Raw genomic sequence first — 24759 nt, forward strand, 5'->3', positions numbered from 1 at the left:
CTAACAGATCTTAGAGCTTAACATTGTCCTTTTGTTTCAATTGAGTAGACTCACTGTCTCACTAAACACAGCAGGAGTCTCATTAACATGTGAGTGTGGGTCAAACAATAAATGTCTCTTCTGTGCTCAACAGCATAGCAGGAGTTGTTCCTGATATGAGTTCAGCAATCTCTCACTGTCTCCAAGTATAAAGTAACTCTTAGTCAAAAGTGTCAAATGTGTCTCTTGTTTAATACACATACAGTGGGCAAACAAATATTTAGTCAGCCACCAATTGTGCAAGTTCTCCCACTTAAGAAGATGAGAGAGGCCTGTAATTTTCATCATAGGTATACCTCAACTATGAGAGACAAAATGTGACAACAAATTCAGACAACCACATTGTCTGATTTGGAAAGAATTTATTTGCAAATTATGGTGGAAAATAAGTATTTGGTCAATATCAAAAGTTCATCCCAATACTTTGTTATATATCCTTTGTTAGCAATGACAGAGGTCAAACGTTTTCTGTAAGTCTTCACAAGGTTGTCACACACTGTTGCTTGTATGTTGGCCAATTCCTGCATGCAGATCTCCTCTAGAGCAGTGATGTTTTGGGGCTGTTACTGGGCAACACGGACTTCAACTCCCTCCAAAGGTTTTCTATTGGGGTTGAGATCTGGAGACTGGCTAGGCCACTCCGGGACCTTGAAATGCTTCTTACAAAGCCACTCCTTTGTTGCCCGGGCGGTGTGTTTGGGATCGTCATGCTGAAAAACCCAGCAACGTTTCATCTTCAATGCCCTTGCTAATGGAAGGAAGTTTGCACTCAAAATCTCACGATACATGGCCCCATTCATTCTTTCATGTAGATGGATCAGTCGTCCTGTTCCCTTTGCAGAGAAACAGCCCCAAAGCATGATGTTGCCACCCCCATGCTTCACAGTAGGTATGGTGTTCTTTGGTTGCAACTCAGCATTCTCTCTCCTCCAAACACGACAAGTTGTGTTTCTACCAAACAGTTCTACTTTGGTTTCATCTGATCATATGACATTCTCCCAATCCGCTTCTGGATCATCCAAATGCTCTCTAGCATACTTCAGACGGGCCCAGACATGTACTGGCTTAAGCAGGGGGACATGTCTGGCACTGCAGGATCTGAGTCCCTGGCGGCGTAGTGTGTTACTGATGGTAGCCTTTGTTACGTTGGTCCCAGCTCTCTGCAGGTCATTCACTAGGTCCCCCTGTGTGGTTCTGGGACGTTTGCTCACTGTTCTTGTGATCATTTTGACCCCACGAAGTGAGCTCTTGCGTGGAGCCCCAGATTGAGGGAGATTATCAGTGGTCTTGTATGTCTTCCATTTTCTAATTATTGCTCCCACAGTTGATTTCTTCACACCAAGCTGCTTGCCTATTGAAGATTCAGTCTTCCCAGCCTGGTGCAGGTCTACAATTTTGTTTCTGGTGTCCGTTCGACAGCTCTTTGGTCTTCCCCATAGTGGAGTTTGGAATGTGACTGTTTGAGGTTGTGGACAGGTGTCTTTTATACTGATAACAAGTTCAAACAGGTGCTATTAATACAGGTAATGAGTGGAGGACAGAGGAGCCTCTTAAAGAAGAAGATACAGGTCTGTGAGAGCCAGAAATCTTGCTTGTTTGTAGGTGACCAAATACTTATATTCCACCATAATATGCAAATAAATTATTTCCAAATCAGACAATGTGATTGTCTGGATTTGTTTCCACATTTTGTCTCTCATAGTTGAGGTATACCCAGAGGCGTAACTATAAACCACAAGGCCCAGGTGCAAGAATCTAAGAAGCCCCCCCCCCCCAAACACACACAGTAAAATAAAATTGTGAAGTTGTTTGGAATGTTGGTATCTGGTTTTTTTGCCAGCATGTACTACATTTGATAAAGGTGTCTGTGTAACAACGAAAAATAATGTCAAAATTAAACTTTCATGTTTTAGATAGAGCATGCAATTTTAAGCAAATTTCTAATTTAAATCTATTATCTAATTTGATTTGTTCTCTTGGTATCCTTTATTTTAAAGGCTCAGAAGCAGCAGCAGTGCACTGCTGGAAGCTATGTGCAGATTGGCGGCTGTGCATATATGCCTTTTGTCATTGGCTACCCCAATGTGTTCATCAAGCTCACAGTAGTGCATTGCTGCTCCTTAAACAAAGGATACAAAGAGTAAGAAGCAAAATTGATAAAATAAGAATAGTTTAAAATTGTATACACTATCTGAATAGAGAAAGACAAATAAAGTTTTATTTTGCGCTGTGTACTAAATAACACTTGGTAAAAATGGGTTTATGTCCCTTTACTTTATAGTTTACACACAGGCACTTACACACACAGACATAAAGACACTTACACACACACACACATTCACACACACACACACACACACACACACAGGCACTTACACACACACACTTACACACACACACTTACACACACACACACACACACTTACACACACAGGCACACACACACACACAGGCACTGACACACACACACATAAAGACACACAGACATAAAGACACTTACACACACACACCATAAAGACCCTTAAACACACACACAAACACACACACAGACATAAAGACCCTTACACACACAGAGAGACATAAAGACACTTACACACACGGACATAAAGACACTTACACACACACAGACATAAAGACACTTACACACACACACACACACATAAAGACACACAGACATAAAGACACTTACACACACACACACACACACACAGAGACATAAAGACACTTACACACACGGACATAAAGACACTTACACACACACACATAAAGACACACAGACATAAAGACACTTACACACACACACACAGACATAAAGACACTTACACACACACACACACATAAAGACACACAGACATAAAGACACTTACACACACACACAGACATAAAGACCCTTACACACACACAGAGACATAAAGACACTTACACACACGGACATAAAGACACTTACACACACACACAGACATAAAGACACTTACACACAGACATAAAGACACTTACACACACACACACACACACACACACACACACTCAGACATAAAGACACTTACACACACACAGACATAAAGACACTTACACACACACAGACATAAAGACACTTACACACAGACATACAGACACTTACACACACACACACACACTCAGACATAAAGACACTTACACACAGACATACAGACACTTACACACACACACACACACACACACACTCAGACATAAAGACACTTACACACACACACACTCAGACATAAAGACACTTACACACACACAGACATAAAGACACTTACACACACACACAGACATAAAGACACTTACACACACAAAGACACAAACTCTGTTTAATAGAGCAAAGACCAAAGTACTATTCATTCTATGTATTTATTTTTTAAGAAAGGAACACACAGACACTTACACACACACACACACACACACACACACACATAAAGACACACAGACATAAAGACACTTACACACACACACACACACACACACACACAGACATAAAGACACTTACACACACACAGAGACATAAAGACACTTACACACACGGACATAAAGACACTTACACACATGGACATAAAGACACTTACACACATGGACATAAAGACACTTACACACACACACACACATAAAGACACACAGACATAAATACACTTACACACACACACACACACACACACACAGACATAAAGACACTTACACACACACACATAAAGACACACAGACATAAAGACACTTACACACACACACACACACACACACACACACACACACACACACACAGACATAAAGACCCTTACACACACACAGAGACATAAAGACACTTACACACATGGACATAAAGACACTTACACACACGCAGACATAAAGACACTTACACACACACACACACACACATAAAGACACACAGACATAAAGACACTTACACACACACAGACATAAAGACACTTACACACACACAGAGACATAAAGACACTTACACACAGACATAAAGACCCTTACACACACGGACATAAAGACACTTACACACACACAGACATAAAGACACTTACACACACACACACACACACATAAAGACACACAGACATAAAGACACTTACACACACACACACACACACACACACACACACACACACAGACATAAAGACACTTACACACACACAGAGACATAAAGACACTTACACACACGGACATAAAGACACTTACACACACACATAAAGACACACAGACATAAAGACACTTACACACACACACAGACATAAAGACACTTACACACACACACATAAAGACACACAGACATAAAGACACTTACACACACACACAGACATAAAGACCCTTACACACACACAGAGACATAAAGACACTTACACACACACACACACATAAAGACACTTACACACACACACACAGACATAAAGACACTTACACACACACACATAAAGACACACAGACATAAAGACACTTACACACACACACACAGACATAAAGACACTTACACACACACACATAAAGACACACAGACATAAAGACACTTACACACACACACAGACATAAAGACCCTTACACACACACAGAGACATAAAGACACTTACACACACACACACACATAAAGACACTTACACACACACAGAGACATAAAGACACTTACACACAGACATAAAGACACTTACACACACACACACACACACTCAGACATAAAGACACTTACACACACACAGACATAAAGACACTTACACACACACAGACATAAAGACACTTACACACAGACATACAGACACTTACACACACACACACACACTCAGACATAAAGACACTTACACACAGACATACAGACACTTACACACACACACACACACACACACACACTCAGACATAAAGACACTTACACACACACACACTCAGACATAAAGACACTTACACACACACACAGACATAAAGACACTTACACACACACACAGACATAAAGACACTTACACACACAAAGACACAAACTCTCCCCACACACTGGTCATTACCCCAGTGGCACCATCACAGTTCAACTTGTTTAATAGAGCAAAGACCAAAGTACTATTCATTCTATGTATTTATTTTTTAAGAAAGGAGCACATTTAGCTGACCTTTTAGCTTCCTGGTGCAATTAAACTTAGTACTAAGTATTAAGTATGCTCCCCTTTCCCCGGTCTTTTAAAACACACAATCTCATTATCTGCAGTGGAGAAAGGCCATAAAACAGCAGAAAGAAAGAAAAAACACAACAGAGCATTTTTTAAGTAATTAACATACCTCCTCTGTCTTCTCGGTGCTGAAAGCCCTACCCCCTGCTGCTGTCTTAACAGCTACGTTCCGGCAGGGAAGTTAGCATTAAAAGCAAACAAGCTCAAGTCCAGCTGTCAAAGGCTCTACCAGGAGAAGTGTAGCAGCTGTAATCCCTGCACTTCTCCCCAGCCATAGTGCCTAAAGTTTTATCACAGCTCAGGACACATATATAAGTCATGACTCACGCAAACAGGGCTCATTAAAAAGGCTCTATTTTTCAGATGGCCAGGATTTTCTTACTGCTAACTGCTCCATACTTTCCTCTGCAGGTTTTACAGTTGTCACCTATGATGACCGAGTGACTGACCACACATCTAGGCATTACTAAATGATTACATTAAATAAATAATACACAGACACAAAACTTGGGTGAAAAAGGCCGCAGCCCGCATTTATTAAAATTAAATGAAGATCAAAACTTTATTCAAATACACAAATTTCATTTAAAAGTGCTTGCCCTAAACAAAAGGACATGCCTTCCACTGGCTCTCAGTCAGGCATGCCCCCCAGCTAAAATCTCTCCCCATATCTGAGGAGGTACCCACAATAATATTCCACTTTTTAGGCTAGCACCCCGCCACTGCACGAATTACAATCGTGCACCAACCCACAGGGCTAAGGCCTTTTTCACACCTTCGCTTAAGTTAAAATTAAACAAATGAAGCCCAATCTCATTAAGGTGAACACCATCTTTTAAAAAGAAACACCTGCCCGTTTCGCCTTCAAACTCAACATGACGAATTGCACAGCCACCCAATTTTGCAGTGAAACTAGAAATAGTCCTATTAACATTCTTTCAGGAGCAGTCCAATTTACTAAAATCCCAGGCTGATCTCCAACAAAGTCTGCATTCTATGTCAGACCAAACCACTGTGATATTTGGAAATAATTCCTTTAATCTAATGATGTCCCATTTAATCATATCTATCAACTTTTTCTGGGACATAAAACCCAGATCATTGCCCCCCGCATGAATGACAATAATATCAGGAGGGTGGAAAAGCCTAGCCCAACTAATAACATGACCCACCAATTGATCCCACCTCAAACCCCTAATGCCAAACCATTTAATAAAAACATTCTCAAATGAACAACAAAGTTGGGACCCCGCATCTTTACATGAAGCAGCTTTCCTCGCCCAGTAAATATAGGAGTGCCCAACGATCCAACAATGCGGGGGACCTGCTGAAACAGAAAATTATCACACTAAATCTGGCCTAACATATAACTTGAAACAACCAGACTTCCACCGACCAATCCTTTTCACCACACTTTCATTCAAACCCAAATTACTCGCATCCGTAGCTGCCCCAATCCTAAACGAGTGGCAACCAAATTCCTTACTATCAACTCCAATCTCCACTAACGCTTTTTTTAACACTGCTTCAAACTGAAAACGAGATAAACACGATCCATCCTCATGGATTAACAAAGACCTTCCCTTTAAACCATTCCTCAAATACAAAAATTCCTGAACTGCCGTAACTGGGCAGCACACCCCACCAATCTGCTTCAGGCTAACCCAACAACCCTTACCTTCTTGATCAGTTTTTGATTTCTTTAACCATAACAAAATCTCTTTCGAATTCAACACAATATCATTCAGATCAAAACCACCTAGACTCCAACGATTCGCGGAAACCAATTCAGATACCCTAAAAGCACCAAAATATGCTAATAAAAAGGCTACTTTAAATAATGATACTTCAAAACAAGAAAAACAAACTTTATGTAAAACTAAAACCACTCTTTCTAATAATGAAAAATTTAAAGGACGCCTCTTATCCAAGACCACATTCTTCCTTAACAAGCCTCTCACTGCCATACGAATACAAATTTTTTTTGACAAATCCTCCCAACCTAACAATTTAAACAGGAAGGATAAAGCCGACATGTTACGCTTTATCAGAGATTTAGAACATTTTTTAACTCCCCACACCTCAATCCAATCCAAAAGCAAACTCACTTCATCCACAAGCTTATCATTCTCAACAAGTTTATTAAGCCACTGAACCCAAACAGCCAAATACGCACTCCAAGTTCTAGGAGCTAAAGCTCCCCTCACCATATTCAAAACTCTAGAAAATTCAGGTACCACATTTCCTCCGGGCACGTAGCCCCCACAGTGTCTGCATCCGGAACTGCTTCTTGAAACCTCCGCCACTGAAAACGAGAAAGAGCATCAGCCCCAATATTCTCCTTTCCAGGAACATGAACAGCTCTAAAGTACACATTATGTTTCAGGCATTCGAAAACAAACATTCTGATCAAACCAATAACAGGCTTTGAACTAGAAGATAAGCGGTTGATGGCAAAAACCACACCCATGTTATCAGAATGAAATGACACTTTTTTGTTTTCAAAATCACGACCCCAAATCTTCAAAGCAACCACTAAAGGGAATAGCTCCAAAAAGACCAGGTTTTTAGTCAAGCCAGATGCTGCCCAAACCCCGGGCCAAGCACCAGCGCACCATTTATTGCCAAACAAAGCACCAAAACCATGTGCACCCGAAGCATCAGTAAATAAATGCAATTCACTGTTCGCCACTTCAACAGACTGAATCAAGGAAATACCATTGAAGTCCTTTAAAAAAGCTTTCCAAACACGCAAGTCCTCCTTAACCTGAGCAGACAAACGTATCCTAAAATGAGGAACCTTAACTCCCACTGTTGATAGAGACAATCTCCTACAAAAAAATCCTACCAACCGGGATAATTTTGCAAGCAAAATTTAACTTACCAGCTAAAGATTGAATCTCCCTCAAAGAAAGCTTCTTTCTCCTAAGAGCAAAATCAACAGAAATTAACAAATCCTTAACCTTGTCCTCAGGAAGCCTGCATTCCATCAAAACTGTATCAATACAGATACCCAGAAAACAAATAACCGAAGAAGGCCCTTCGTTTTTTTCCGATGCAATAGGGATACCAAATTCCCCAGCCATAGCCAAAAAAGAATCCATAAGGACCTGACACGAATTCTCTCCAGCCGGACCCACAAAGAGAAAATCATCCAAATAATGGATAGCTGATGACAATCCAGAAATCTGTTTTACCACCCATTCCAAAAAACAACTAAATTTTTCAAATAAGGAACAAGAGATGGAACAACCCATAGGTAAACACAAGTCCACAAAATAAGAACCATCCACAAAACAGCCCAATAAATGATGGCACGATGGGTGAACCGGCAACAACCTAAAAGCAGATTCAATATCGACTTTTGCCAACAATGCACCAGCACCAGCCTCCCTAACCAGAAACAAAGCTTTATCGAAAGAAGCATATCTGACCATAGAAAGCTCAGGATCAATACCATCGTTCACCGAAAAACCTTTCGGAAAGGATAAATGGTGTATAAGCCTAAATTGATTTGGCACCTTTTTCGGAAAACAACCCCCAAGGGGGACACCCTTAGATTATCAAAAGGAGGAGAAGCAAATGGACCTGCCATTCTACCCAAATAAATTTCTTTCCGAATTTTTAGCAACACCAGCTCAGGGAAATCCTCAGCAGATTTAAGATTACCAGAAAAAACAGACTCAATACCTTTAACAAATGGAATAAGGAAGCCATCACTAAAACCATTGAACAGAATTTCCGCATCAGAAGCCATATCCCTTCTCCTACCGTACAACCTTAACCACGGCTCCATCTTTTCTACTTTCACCGGAGTCTTGGCTTTGAATGACACTATCGACCTTAGATGAAGATTTTGCCCTCTTGAAGCATTTAGCACTGGAATGAATTCCTCCACAAAAGGAACATTCGTGCTTGTACTTGCAAGCCGCTCCGAACTTACACACCCCTTCATTGAACTGAAAACAGAGGCCTTTCCTAAAGGCCACTGCAGATGAAGCTGGCGAGGCAGAGCTTGAGACCCCTCCCGAACCACGAAAGGGCTGAACCGATCTCAACGGAGTCATAAGCTCCAACCAAATGCCCATATCCCTATCATCCCAAAGCATTTCGGGCCGAACCGCCAAACGCTGACGGAACTGCTCATCATACTTCCACCAGGCCAGACCACCATAAGTACGACAAGCACTCACTATTTCATCCAAGTAACAAAAAAGAGAAGAACACAATTCAGGGTTCTTCTCACCTATAACGCTAGCTAAAATACAGAATGCTCTAGACCAGTTAGACAAAGTTTTAGGAATCTTCCTAAACTTTCTTCTCCGTTCATCGTCCTCCTTCTTACCCGACTCACTTTTAATATCCTCCTTACTGTCAAAACTTTGATCCACAGGAAGAAGAGAAAAAATTTCTACAAACTCACGTCTCCAGATCTTTTCCTTAATATCTTTAGAGAGATGAATACCCAAAGGGCCAACTGAACACAAGCAAGGACGCCTCAATGCTTGATCAGATACTCTAACCTGACTAATCACTGAAGGGGCACCAGATGGTATAGAAACCGTCTGATCCAATAGACTTCCACTAGGAGTCACATTTTGCGCAACCCAGGCGCCAACAGGGCCCGAGGGAACACTGACAATAGCCTGAGAACTGTTAACAACACTAGCATTAGACTGAGAACTACACTCCAACTTAGAGACTAAGTCCTTCAAACCTTTTAATAAAACCTCACACCTGTCATCAGACTCACTCGCATTCAGCACCTGCAACTCACTATTACTCACACCTGTATTACGTGAAGGTCTGGATAACCCTCTGGATGTACCTGTCTCCTTCTTTGCATCCGGGCGTAAAGATTCATTTCCATGCCTCTGAACCCCTCTATCTCTGTGACTCCTCCTATCCGGAGATCTAGATCTCCTATGCCTCACTCTTTCCCTTGACTGACTGTCTAGCGTACCCCAGACAGACGTTTCTGAATCCTGATTCTTTCTGACAGTAATAGGCGACCGGGATCTTACCCGACGCCGTGCAACTGGAATCCTGGACCTTCTTTCCTGATTCCTGCCTTCTCCTGCATTAACCTGTGACCGAGAGGATGCGTAATCCCTATTATCTACAATAATACCTCTAACATAATCATTAACATCCCTTTCGCCCCTTACAAAACTATGTCTATCCCTGTTTACATTACCCTCAACTAAAGGAGAATTCATGCCCACTGGACTACTAATGAACCCCCCAGCATTTTCTGGAACTAATGCCTTAATTAACTGATTTAAAACCTCAATACCCCCTACCTGCTCCGTTGAAACTGGTCCTGAACAAGATGGTAACTGCTCCTCCTCATCGCCAAAGTCGCTATATTGCTCCTCAATCCATAACGAGTCTCCTTCATCATGGCCGCTCCGACTAACTCCGTCAGACTGACCAGCATTGCAGCATCTATCCTGTAAAACAGCTGGGGAAAAAGACACATTACCCTGCCTAACAGCAGCCCCCCTTAATTCTTTAATACCCTGATTGATTCCGCTATCCCCACTACTGTTAAATTGACTACCCTCCCTATTGACATAACCCTGCTGAAACCCTACACTTAAACTAGCATCCTGGGCCACAGTGTGAGCAGGTCCAGCTACCTCAGTGCAGTGCTTCGTCTTCCTTACAGCTTTTCTACCAGACCCTTTAGTGCTGGGGTCTTGAAAATTTAGCTCACGCCTAACTGCTGCAGCCACAGGCCTAACTGTATCAGTCACCGGCCTATCTAAAGTCCTAGCTTCAGGCCTAGAGCCTGTTAAAATCCTATTCCCTGTGTGACCTGTCACTATTACATTGGCACCTTCATTGAGGGCCGTGATATCCGGGGCCTGTGCTCCGCTAGGCCCAGGGGCCGTAATACCCCTCCGGGAAGATGCACCCTCAAGGCCTGTAATGGCCGTTACCTGGTCCCGAAAAGGCGCCAAATTCAAATATGACTCATCTTCCGAGTCTTCCTCACAGGCCCCCATTGCCGCCTCATTTTCAGCTTGATAACCAGGATACATCCCCACTTCGCCTGCAAAAGAAATTATATTACCTTCTCCAAGTTCCGAAACCGGCAACCGTGACTCCTCCGGAACGCTGCCGACACCATTCCTGCTTCGACGCTTGTTCACAGCTCCCGACTTGCTTGCGACGGTGCCGGCCTGCACCGCCCGTTGTTCGGAAACACCTCCGGCTGATGAAGTCCTCACCGCTCTCCTTCTTCTGCTCCCGGAATCCTGCCTCTTCGCTCCCGATGGACTCAACCTCTCAGGCGGGCGGGACCTCCTAACAGGCCTAGAAGCTCCGCCACCCGCCGTCGTCACTCCTCCTGAACCGATGGCCTCTTCAGGGACGAGTCTTCGCTGGATCCAGTCGACGCCCTTCGTCTTCAGCAGCTCTTGCACTGTTCCCAGGATTGATTGTAGATCCGCCATCGTAAGTATCAGACAACCGGAACGCTTCTCTGAGGTAAGTACAGGAACGCTTCTTTTCAGGTCTTCTCCACACGATGACGAACTGAAAGTGAGCAACGGCTCACGTAGACCCGCCCATCTGCGCCTCGAGTGAGGTCACTGGCCCCTCCTCTCACAGGCGCTCGACGGGGCCGCATTTAGTCCCACTACTAAGTACCACTTGTTGGCCCCCCAAGCAGCGCTTTTTATAAACGGTGCTGCAGCAAGCAGAGCAGCTCCCTACCTTCATGAATAGAATGCTGGCTAGCAAGATGCACAGTCTGAATGGAGTATTTGGACACAGTCGGACTGTGCATCCTGCTGCTGGCCAGCTTTCTATTCATGATGGTAGGGAGCTGCTCTACTTGCTGCTGCACCGGATAAGAAAACGCTGCTAGTGTGAACATGATCTTTATAATTAATTATAAGCATTTTTTGTTTACTTGCAACTTTAAAGCAAACTTTATTCTGACAAGGATATATATATATATATATATATATATATATATATATTGCATTTTTTGTTGTGATAGGGCTACTGTGACTACAACGCTAATGGTATTTGACTGGCAGCCATGAGGTTAAATATATGCTAAGGTTGGGTTGAGACAGTGATGGTGCTCAGAATTGTACTGGGTCTATTCAGCACAGCATGGCTATCCCTCCAGCCAGAGCCGACACAACCGGCCCCCCCTCAGCCTAAGCTCAGTAACCACTCACCATTGATGTGCTTGCCTTGCCTGAGCCTCCTCTCTGCGGCTGCAACTCCACTCTCACTACCGCGCTGCAGACTCCCAGTCGACTCTCACTGACTAGACTACATGTGAGGTCAGTCAGGAGGAGGAAGTTCTGGGCGTTAGCCGGCAGGTCAAAGACTCTTAAAATTGTGCAGGGAAGTTTAGTAAAAAAAAAATGTTTAAAACAACATACATATAACAGCCTGAAATTGGGCCCCCCTGAGGGCGGGACCTCTTGGGCCAGGTCGCAATTGCGACTTCTGCATCACTGATTGTTCCGCCCCTGGGTATACCTATGAAGAAAATTACAGGCCTCTCTCATCTTCTTAAGGAGGTAGCACAATTGCTGGCTGACTAAATACTTTTTTGCCCCACTGTATTTGGGGTTTGTTATAGGGTAACAATTTTTATCTGGTTGCAGGAGGTACATAATGCCTTTGAAGACCTGAGAGGTGGTCTAATGTTAGCAAATGTTTCAGCTAAAGCAATTGTCCTTTGGAGCGTTTATTCGATTAAAACACCAGCTCCTAGGTAGCTTTAAAATGTATTGAGTTCAGATAAGGCAGTTGTGGGGGAAGTCTTTTAAAAACTGATCTTACACATTGAAAAAATGGACAGTGCATATTCAGGGGTCAATTTCCATATAAATTAATTATTGGATTCAGGGATATTGAGTCTCCTGTATAAATTAGTTCTTCTTATAAGTGGATAAAATATCCTTCTGATATAGACAATTCCACCCAAATGATGTAACAAAGTAACCCTTTGATTCATGTAAAGCTTCTTATTCTTGTATGGGTGGTAGAAATAATTCCCAAATGACAGGCCAAGCACCTGTAGCAGCCTAGTTTGGGTTTAATCCATGTACTAGGGATTTAATACTGCTGTGGATCTGTTTGTACTAACTGGTCCCTAAGGGGTCTAGCTCTGCGAAAACCCACCATCGGGAATATCAGTTTATGTTGCTGTACAATTAAAGCTAGTTACGTGGTTGCAATATCCATTGAAAGTATAGGTTGCACTAGAGCAATGATGGCTACCCTAAACCTTTTCTGGTAAATCTGATTTACCATGGACCTGTAATATTGAGTTGTGTACTAATGTTAGCATGGTACAGAGATACTGTTTATCACATCCCGCAAAATCATTAGTGTGCTATTTGTTATCTGGCCCTGTATCAACAATACGATCACTTTTACAACTGATAGCAATCTTTTTGAAGCTTTTACTGCAACTGGTCAACAAAACACAGAGTCCTTTTTGTTGGATTCTGCTGACATGATTCAGATTTTGAACTGCATTCCTGAAGTAGGTGCACAACAGTTACTGGTGACACTTAATGTCACCAGTCTGTACATGGTTATTCCACACAAGGAAGGTATTGCAGTGGCCAGACAACTAAGACAGTATTCTTATATTGGTCCTCTGGAGGCGGCAGTATTGGAGCTCCTTAGACTATGGTTGGAGCTGAACTATTTTAGGTATATTTAAGAATTACAAACATCAGGAATGTTGCCCCCTACATATGCAAACCTCTTCATGGTTGAATTTGAAACAACTGGGATAACATTGTTTCAAGATGAGCAAGTTGTCTTGTTTAAACAAACTTAATAAGCTCTACAGGACTGGTTTGAGAATCCTTACTGAGTGCACCCTACTGTGAAATTCAAACTTTCCTATAATTAAGACAGCATAGACTTTTTGTCCTGCATATTTATAAGGGACTAAGTAGACTGCTAGCATCTCTTTTTTACAAAGCAATGGACAGGAATTCCCACCTACATGAAACACGTTGTCATTAGCCAACTTTAAAGAAAGCCCTACCACTGTCACAAAAGAGTGATTAGAAATAATTCTGATGACAGTAAAAAAGGAAATTCAGCTGGATGAGATGGAAAGAAACTTTTTAGCAGGGGGATATCAGAGAAAATGCTGACAGAAATGAGATGAATGTGCACAAAAATCATTATTGAGGGACAAAGAGAGGGAGATAAGGCAGGATCGGTTAACTTTCACAACTACCTTTACCCCTTATTTTGGTAATGTTACAGATGGAGTATTCAAATATTGACCTTTAATTCAAACAAAAACTTACCATTCAACAGCGAGAATGCTTGAGGGAAGGTTTTAGGGATCAGTTAGTACAAGCAGATCCATGGTGCAGCGAGAGGAGCAGTTTGTAAAAATATATGTATATGACTATATACATATATATTTATGTGTTACTATGTGTATATACACATATTAACACATAAATATATATGTATATAAGCATATACATACTGTATATATATTTACAGGTAACACACAGTTCCTATAGACCGCAATGTAAAGTGTTTAATAAAATATAATATAACACTGTATTTTGGGGGCATTTGGTGGAAATTTATAGAATTAACCAGAGATCGGATCTCTGGTTAATTTTATAAGCACTAAATGCTAATGTGAGCTTGCGGTAGCAATAACCAGCCACTTGTAATAGCTAGTTATTTTTATTGCACGCCTGCAATCAGGCACATTTGCCTGTTTGCAGGTGTGCTATAATTTAGCGCTCCACTTGTAATCTAGCCCTGTGTGTGCTAACAATTTCATTTGTCTTTGACTCAGAAAGATTGTGAGGACTTTGATAATGCAAAAATATAACGACCATTCCAGTTTTTCCAACATCGGAAAAATGGTACAGATTGGAATCAACCCAATTATTCTACATATATTTAATACTCCATCACTTTTTCTAAGTCTTTTGGCCATTTAACAGCTATTTTGAAAATGTTTTTATAAATACTAATAATCAACCATTATTCTAGGGGAACATATATAGAAGTCAAAATACTAACTTGGATTTCCTCTATTTCAGCGCTACCAACCAACATTTTCCCATCAATTTTAAGTCCAACAAATAACATTGTGGAGATGACATTGGGTAAGAGACATTTCTTTCCACGTATAACTGCAATAAAACTTGAATGCGGTTCTTATTCAATATTCCCTTTGGTACCACGGTGGGCTAACAATATAGGACCACTATGTCTAGACTGAGTTAGGTGCACACATATTTCCCATGTTTCTTTTATTGGTGAACTAGAGTTTGGCTCAAATGTGGCAACCATAAGCATAAAGATAAGTTTACTTACTCAGAAGACAATCTGAAATTGTTTTCAAAGTCATTTAGTTATAGCAACATAGACAAAGATTTAGGGCCAGATTACAAGTGGAATGCAAAATATCGCTTTAGCAAAATCGATATTTGAGCTCCACTGAGTAATACGCGCACTCGCTAATGTGCACTGGTAGCTTGCGTTCGCATTGCATGGAAGCTTTTGTCCTCTCATTCTAATGCACAGAACCTAAGCGTAGTGAAGGGGGTAAGTAGCACTGCAATAGGCAGCAATTTTAATAATATACATATATATTTATGTGTTAATATGTGTATATTCACATATTAACACATAAATATATATGTATATAAGCATATACATATATATTTACAGGGAACACACAGTTCCCATAGACCACAACGTAAAGGCACTTTAAAGTGCTGTTTTTTTCTAACACCCCACACCCGCCTCTTTTAACCCTTTAAAACTGCCTAGTGCAGTATATTTTTATGAAAAATAAAAACGTTAATTGCTATTGTGTGCTCACGGTAGCAATAACCAGCTACTTGTAATTGCTTTTTATTTATTGTGTGCCCACAAACGGGCAAATTTGCCGTTTGCGGGTGTGCAATAAGGTAGCGCTCCACTTGTAATCTAGCCCCTAGTTAGCTATATGGAAATGTCTTGTATTTATTTTCAATACTCAAACTAAGATTTGTAGCATAATGAACATTTAACTAAAATAGAGCAAAAATGCCTGGATATTTAAGAGCAGTACCTTTGATATATTCCCATTCCTAAACAAAGGTAGAGATTACCATATAGTTATATCTCCAACAGAAATAGAGAGACATATACATAAATGCTAAACTATACACTGACATCAGGTTACTCATACAGTATTGATAAAAATGTAGACATTGCAAATAGCACAATACAAATGATGTAGCACATGCAAAGCCTTTTCTTCAATTTTTCTAGAGCCCTGTGTGGAGGACGGATTCGATATAACAACAGAGTATGCATCTGAAGGAGAGCCTAAGTACATTGAATGCAGCTTACTAATGTTTTATGATACTAGTGAGTTTGAGGTTACTTGGTATAAAAATGACTTTCAAATACAATTTTCTTCAGACAAGCAATTAAGAATTCATCAAAACGAAAACATTCTTAAGTTTTTACCTGCAAAAGTAGAAGATACAAATTCCTATGGATGTATGCTTAGGTAAGATGTTTTATTGTTGTGTAAATTAAAACAATATCTTCTTATGCAATTTTCACAAAATGTAAAGAGGGAACTTAAAATATTAGTGGGTGCCTTCTGGGATATCTATCTATCTATCTATCTATCTATCTATCTATCTATCTATCTATCTATCATCTATCTATCAATCTATCCATCCATCCTCACAATTATTCATTTTAAAATATAGGATACATTGGATAATAAATAAGTCAATTGTTTTGTGACATACCTATATATACACATGCCAGTATATATATATATATATATATATATATATATATATATATATAATATAAAATAATATAAATATGTGTGTCTGTGTGTGTAAAACATCATTTATTCTTACCTGATAGATTAATTTATTTCTTGGTGGTGAGAGTCCATGATTCCTTACTGTTGGGAATTCATCACCTGGCCACCAGGAGAAGGCAAAGACACTCACACCATGAACTTTATTAACCCTCCCACTTCCTGTACCACCTAGTCTATTGTATAGCCAAGAAAAGGAGAAACAGAAAGTAATTAAAGACAGTAGAGTAAAGAAGTGCAAAGTAGAATTGCCGCTGACTAAAAACAAAAAAATAAAGGGGCAGGCTTGTGGACTCTCACCACCAAAAAATACATTAATTTATCAGGTAAGCATAACTTATGTTTTCTTTCTTGAGGTGGGGAGAGTCCACAATTCCTTACTGTTGGGAACTAATATCCAAGCTGTGTAGTCCACTAAAAATGGGTAGAGCAAAACGGAAAGGCAAGCACCTGTTTACCAGACAATACAGCCTGAAAAACATTCCTGCCAAAGGCTGCCTAAGCTGAGCAAACACTTCAAAATTATAAAGTTTAGTAATAGTATGCAAAGATGACCAAATTGCTGCCTTGTAAATCTGATCTACTCAAGCCTCATTCTTGCAGGCCCAAGAAGTAGACCCAGAAAGAGTTAAAGGATCTGAGACATGTAAAGGAGGAGTATGTTCCGCCTCCAAGTAAAGCCCTATAATCAAACCTTTTACCAGAAAGCTATGGAAACAGACCCTTACGTTTGTCTGAAAAACAAAGAAATTAGTCTGAAGAATGACAAAGTTCTTTAATTGCAAACCTCACAAAACCAAGTTGAGATTTCATGAGGAAGCAACCGGCATTATAAGAAGTCTGATTATAACCTTAGCCTGAGCAAAGGCTTAAATGTCTGTAAAACTAGCAAGCTTTCTATGTAATAAGACAGATGGTGCAGAAATTTTACCATCAAAGTGCTGGCCTACAAACCCTTATTTATTCCATCCTGAAGAAAACTTTGAGGAATCCTTGTAAGAGGAGGGAAGGAACACTTAGCCATGTTTAACTTCCAGCCATGACTGCAGATAAACCATAGTAGTTTCTCATTATGAACAGTCGCAAAAGGTACCCAGAACTTTGGTGAAAACCTAGGGAACTGTAGCTAGTCCAAAAGGAAGAGCTACAAACTGATAATATCTGTCCAGGAAAACAAGACAAAGAAATAGATCATATTCTCGGTGAACATAAATGTAAAGATGAAAATCTTTCAAGTCAATAGTTGTCATAAAAATACTTTGTAGGACCAATGGAAGGATATATCTGATAGTTTCCAGCTTTAATATAGGAACCCTCATAACCTTGTTGAACGTTTAGAAATCCAGAATGGACCTGAAGGCTCCCTCCATCTTCAGAACAATAAAGAGGTCGGGGAAAAAAAAACATCCCTATTCTGACATAGGAACAAGGACAATCACTCCCATGTTCTCTAGATCTTGAATACACTGAAGAAAATAATTTTTTTCTGGACTATTTGAGATATGAGACAGAAGAAACCTCCCTTGAGCAGGCTGTGATGAGCCACACTCTACACACACTGGATCCCAGTGAGAGTACAAAGTGTGCAAAGAAAAAGGGGAGCTGCATAGTGCTATACCCTGTCACGGAAGGGGAAGCAAAAATGTGTGATCAAGAACCCAATGCACTAAGTAGAGACAGTGCCGAAAGTGAGCATGCCGCACATACAAATAAAGCAGTCTCCTCTATTTATACAAATATATAAAAAAAAAAACATACACTCTGTTCTGTTCACCTGACATTAGGTCCTCTGGCTATGATGCCCATAACTAAATGAACCTACTGATAACCTGTGGGCTGTGTGGGAGAAGTATTTACCCTTGACATCCCCATGCTTCTGTGCTTACCCATTTGTAAAGTCTGTGACAGTGGAGAACCCACCCAGTACTGCACTAAACAACAGAGGATTTACATATGGGGGCCGAATTATCATTGTGCTGCATTTATCATTGCACAAGCATTTCTCATGAAATGCTTGTGCAATACCACCCCCTGCAGATTTGCGGCCAATCAGCCGCTAGCAGGGGGGGTCAATCAACCCGATCGTTTCCTAAGGGCTAAGGCTGTATGATAGTGGGATAGGAGAAGAGGGTTGGTTTAGTGTCCGCAACAATGTTGCAGAAGTATGGAGGGCCCCTCCTTACCTTAAAAGCTGGGAACAAGCAAGCTACTTCATCTTCTCCATCCAGTCCCAAAGGTGTGAAGTCTCTTCTGTGATCATGCATCGTTCCAGACGTTCTGTGTTACCTCCAAGGCATTATCAGGAAGGCCATGATCCATCTGCTTCTGCCAGGAAAAGTATAGGTTCTCAATTTGAAGAGGATATTGATTTTATACCCCCAACTCAAATGCAGCATGAGATTCTGGCCATAGCACATGCTACACAAAATTCAGTGTCTCTGCTGAGGAGATCACTAATGATTCAAAGCCTGCTCAATTACAAATAAATCTGGCATCAGATTCACAGGTTTATCATTTGCCAGATATTAATTTAGCCCCTCTTTTTTACATCGGTTCTGCCGACTGCGGAAACGGCCGTTTCTTCATATTCGGCATCCATTGCTGCTGTGATGGCTGCCTCAGTAGGCCAAACTTCACCCTCGGGTGTAAATATCCCTTTTGGCCCTGTGCCTTTTTCTATAGCCACACTCCCAGTACCTCAAAACCCAATACCCGTTCAAATGCGGCCTTCCGTTTGCGATCCGGAAACTGTGCAGCCCATTATACAAACTGCACAGGCCATGTGGCCTACTAGTCAGCTTCCGGATGCGCCAGGTCCAGCTTCTACTCCACTTTGGGTATTGCGGCCTACTTCAGGTGACGTATTTCCGGTGATGACGTCACTGAAAGTTGCAGCAGAAGGTGCGGTTACTTTCTTTTTTAAAAAAAAAAACAGCATGGTCCCTCAGGAGCTCGCAGGTGAGCACCATTAAGTGATATTGAGGCGGGGAGCACAGAGGTGGGACTCAGGGGTCAATCAGCGCAGAGTTAGGCCTCAGTTGAAAATTAATATTGGAAAAGGTCAGTTGGCAAAGCGCAAACCAGTTAAGGTAACAGCAGCCGATAGGAGCGGTTCTCAAATAAGGGCAAAAATTTTCAAAGCCCATAAAAGACCTCTTCAGTTTGTTCAACGGCCTAGTTCAGTTGCTAATATTAACTCTGCCGCACAGAATAATGCAGTAGTGGTTACCAATATGCCCAATACAGTCAGCCAGGATAATGCCGTTATACAGCCTGGGATTGCTGCTAACATCCCAGATCCTCAACATAATCCTTTATTAGGTACTAGAGGTGTGATTGATGCTTCTCACTTGAATGCATGGGGTTCCATTATGCAGAACTGTGTGAATGAGGGGGGACCTCAGAGCAAGGGTGGTATGAATGTAAATTCATTAAATGAGAGTTCCATAAATGTTAATTCTTTGCATACTTCCTCTATGCCTGTTTCCTCCTCTTCCCTGTGTATCATCTCTGATACTCCCGACTGTTTAAATACCAATGTCTCTAATATTGCTTTGCATTAAACTCTGTTACAGAAATTCTACATTCTGTGTTAAAACACGTGTACAGCTTGAGGTATATAAGAATGAAGAGGACCTCTGTTATCGCAGGGGCAGATTGTTCTCTCAGAATGAAGAAATCTCTAAAAGTAATAAAGTAGTATGTCCAAAACTAGATGCATATCCAGTTGTATTGTCACGGATAAGATGGTTAAAGGTAATATTCATCATTCATATTCTTAAAGATTCAATAATATTTCTAATATTTCCACTGATAGGGGAAGTTGGTTGTTTCATAAATTATTCATAAATTAAAATTAATTAAAAAACATCAACTCCGTATTCAGTGATGGCAAGTAATATTTAACTTAAAAGTCACTTCAAAGACATTGCTCTAATATATGCATAGCATTTTCAGCAATTAAATACTGTGTTACAAAAGATCTGCATGCAAAACAAATATTTATCTATTTTACTTTTTAAAAATATTTTAAATTTATTTTTTTCCAAACACTACATTGAAGGAGAACATTATTATATTATATTATATTATAGTTATTTTCAGTAGTCATTCTATACAGGAATGCTAAAGAATAAAGGCTGTGACACACTGCAAGCGATGTGGCGTAAGGCGAAGCAACTGCTTTGCACCACGTCGCATCGCTTTTGAAGTTCAAATATTTAATTTCTGAGCGATCAGCTACACGACCTGACGCGGCAGAGTGCTCAGAGATGAAAAATGAGCGTGCACAGCTGCATCTAGATGCTGTACACCGCTCTGCTTGCAGTGTCACAGCCTTAAAGAAGTCATCAGTTAAAGTTAAATAAAAAAATCATAAGAAGTTCCCCTTATAAATGAAACATCCCTTGTAGAACTCAATAGGACATTTTTGAACCTAACTCAAGATTAACATAAGATGAAAGGGAAAACTATATTTTCTATGTATCATCGTATGTCGTATAATTATCAAAATACTGATACAAAACTAAAGGTCTGCAGAGATGCACTATAAGAAGTTATTTGTGATCCGGAAATAGAAAAGAGAGATCATTTGCTGCATTCAGATGGCATTAAAGGTGCTGGAATAAAACAAAATTATCAGCAGTACTAGGTATACCCTAATTCAAATTGAACTGTATTAACAGTGCCCTATTACATGAAAATATTACTTTTTATCAAAATAAAAATTATAGGGAAAGTATCCTGATCAGAAGACATACAAGGGTCATTCATATTAAAAAGGCATTTACACAGATTCAGCCTGCACAGGATACATAGTCCATATACATTAGCTTCACAGGCAAAATAAATATTTTAAAAGTGGTAAGCAATAGTAATAATATGGACCCACAATCTGCACTAATTAAGCACTCACCCTGAATTAAGATTCTACACATGCCTATGTATTGACTGGCTGCTATGGGGCCTCCAGCACTTGGGCCGTGATGCCACTGCACCTGCTGCACCAATGGTAGTTATGTCCCTGGCTTTAACAATTTATGATTTTGTTAGCAAAATTTGCATTGTTTTGCAGTCTAGGGAGACACCACGTGAGAAGCCTCTTGATAATATCATCCCTAGTTTCATACACTATAAATGTCCTTTGGGAACACCTAACCAGGCCCAGGGCCACATAATGCCACTCATGTCATATCCACCCCTGCCCCTGAACCTCGTTTAAAATTCATTGCCTTAGGTTGCCGTGAGACCCCTTGCCTTCAGGTCCCCGATATTGTCTGGGAGTTTGTAGAAGATGTGTCTTATTAGCTTTGCTGTGTGTAGTTAAGGTCACATATAAATGCGCTACTGCACAAATCAGGTAATCACTGTATATAATGATAGGATAAACTCCAGCCACTCTCAGACATGGAAACAAAATAATAAATGCAAGTACTTTTATTTTTACCATGTATTATTATACATTTTGGGCCAGAGAAGAGTTAGTGTGGCCAACTTTGAGCGCTCGCTACTATTACTTTCAATTGATTTCGCGACCGTGCTAATTTTCGCTGGTATTATAAGTTGAAGTTATAATTTGCACTCGAGGGAAAGCCGAAAACTGCACTAGAATATTTAGCTTCACTTCAGTCCTGACGTAAACTGTAATGCTAAAAAAGTTGCACAAAAAACACAGCAAAAAAGACATTAAAATAAAGTATTACGCACATATACACTTTTTAATAAAAAAAATATCATAATAATATTAATAAAAAAGGTTTTAAAAGGGATAAAAATGTTTGACTGGGAATGGCTCCAGTGTTTGTATGTATGTGTGTGTGTGTGTATGTATATATAGAGATAGGTAGATAGGAGCGCCACAAATAGGCAAGGTCTTGTAAAGTCCTAGTAATAGGTTTAATGCTAGACCATGGGTTAGAATAGCGTGTAGTAAATGTATGGAAAAAATCTCTAGATGAGAATATATAGCACAGGGATAGGCTCAGGTGTTTGATATAAAATTGTTATAAAATTTATTACATTCAGCACAAAGTATCGTATAATTAAAAACAATTATGTACATGGATCCATGTTGGCAAAATCCTATATTAAATAAATATGTCCTAAATAGTTTAAAACAAATTTTGCTGTTAGAGTATTGAAATACGTATGAGTCTCACACATATAATGGTGTGGTCACTCTGGTATGTGACCTCCCTAATGTGGTCTATACAGAAATTATAAAACCAAAGAAACAACAATAAATGTCATATAGGGATGGAAACAATAAATTGGATAATGGACAAAGATGTGAACTTTGTGTTCAAAATGTTAAAAACAGGTGTCAAAAAATGAGATCTACAAAGATGATGGAAACAAACATATAGATATAAATACAAATACAAATGTGATCCACAAAAATGTATATATACTCAGTCCAAAGTTGTGACAGCAAATCGCAAAATATATAAAAAAGTGAAAAAATATGAAAAAATGAAAAAAATATATTGAAAAATGTGAAAAAAAGGTCTTTTGTGAGCAACTAGTGTGTACACAAACTAGTAAATGTTATTATAAAGTCCTTTTTTAAAATATGATAGAGAGTTTGAAGATTCCTGGATTTTACTCCATTAGTTGGAATGTCTCTTTAGTTGTAATCCTAGAAGTTGGAAAATACTTGGAGATCAAATATGAAAAATGTAAAAATGTGAAGATAAAAATGTGAACGATGTGTAGTAAAAATAAAAATAAAAATAAAAATAAATCTGGGAACTCCTCAAGACCATATATCTGTCAACGCGTTTCGGCCTGCCAAGGAGGCCTTTTTCAAGACTAATGATATATATATATATATATATATATACACACACATATATACATACACATGAGGACCGAATTATCAAAGTCTATCTAGTGAAATGATTGAGCAATACCGCCCCTGCACATTCGTGGACAATCAGCTGCTAGCAGGGGGTGTCAATCAACACAATCATATCTGATTGGACTGATTGCTGTCCGCCGCCACAGAGGTGGCGGACAAGTTAAGGATCAGCAGTCTTAAGACTGATGCTTCTTAACTCCTGCTTCCAGCGAGCCTGAAGGCTCGCGCGTAAGCAGCTGAATAAGGCTGCATATGGGGCTTGATAAATCGGCCCCATGGTGTCACTGATGTCCATAGTGGTCAACTGCCAAAAAACAAAAAAGCAAACCATAAATACATAGGCCTCTATTTATCAGGTCCGCCAGACCTTGCTGAATACGGCGAGCAATACGCTTGCCATATTCAGCAGCTCAGAAGAGCTGCTGGTGCAACGTTGCCCCCTGCAGACTCGCGGCCAATGGGCCGCCAGTAGGGGGGTGTCAATCAACCCAATCGTACTCGATCGGGTTGATTTCTGGCGATGTCTGTCCGCCTGCTCAGAGCAGGCGGACAGGTTATAGAGCAGCGGTCTTTGTGACCGCTGCTTCATAACTTGTGTTTCTGGCGAGTCTGAAGACTCGCCAGAAACACGCCCTTCAAGCTCCGTACGGAGCTTGATAAATATGGGCCATAGTATCAGCTGCATTAGTCTGTCACAGTGAAAATTCAACTTCATTGCAAATAAATGTCAAGTATCTAAATGTCCATCATGGTACTTGATACCCTCTCCTTCAAATAGCAGTAAAGATGCAATTGAATATTAAACACTTTGGGGCCGAATTATC

At 40.3% G+C, this 24759-nt stretch overlaps 1 protein-coding gene across 2 annotated transcripts in view; it reads left to right on the plus strand.

Moving 5' to 3' along the window:
• LOC128654011 (interleukin-1 receptor type 1-like) overlaps positions 1-24759 on the plus strand; it is a 174736-nt gene that overhangs the window by 72474 nt on the left and 77503 nt on the right. Inside the window, exons 2-5 of one of the 2 annotated variants that reach the window (XM_053707655.1) lie at positions 15281-15346; positions 16503-16563; positions 16656-16746; positions 20652-20832. In XM_053707655.1, the coding sequence (XP_053563630.1) occupies positions 16542-16563; positions 16656-16746; positions 20652-20832 (294 nt within the window). In that variant the 5' untranslated portion in view covers positions 15281-15346; positions 16503-16541. Of the gene's footprint in view, positions 1-15280; positions 15347-16502; positions 16747-20651; positions 20833-24759 lie in introns of both variants that reach the window. The other variant, XM_053707654.1, reaches the window with a different exon arrangement.

The sequence above is a fragment of the Bombina bombina genome, chromosome 3, assembly GCF_027579735.1.
Source record: "Bombina bombina isolate aBomBom1 chromosome 3, aBomBom1.pri, whole genome shotgun sequence".
Classification (NCBI taxonomy): Eukaryota; Metazoa; Chordata; class Amphibia; order Anura; family Bombinatoridae; genus Bombina; species Bombina bombina.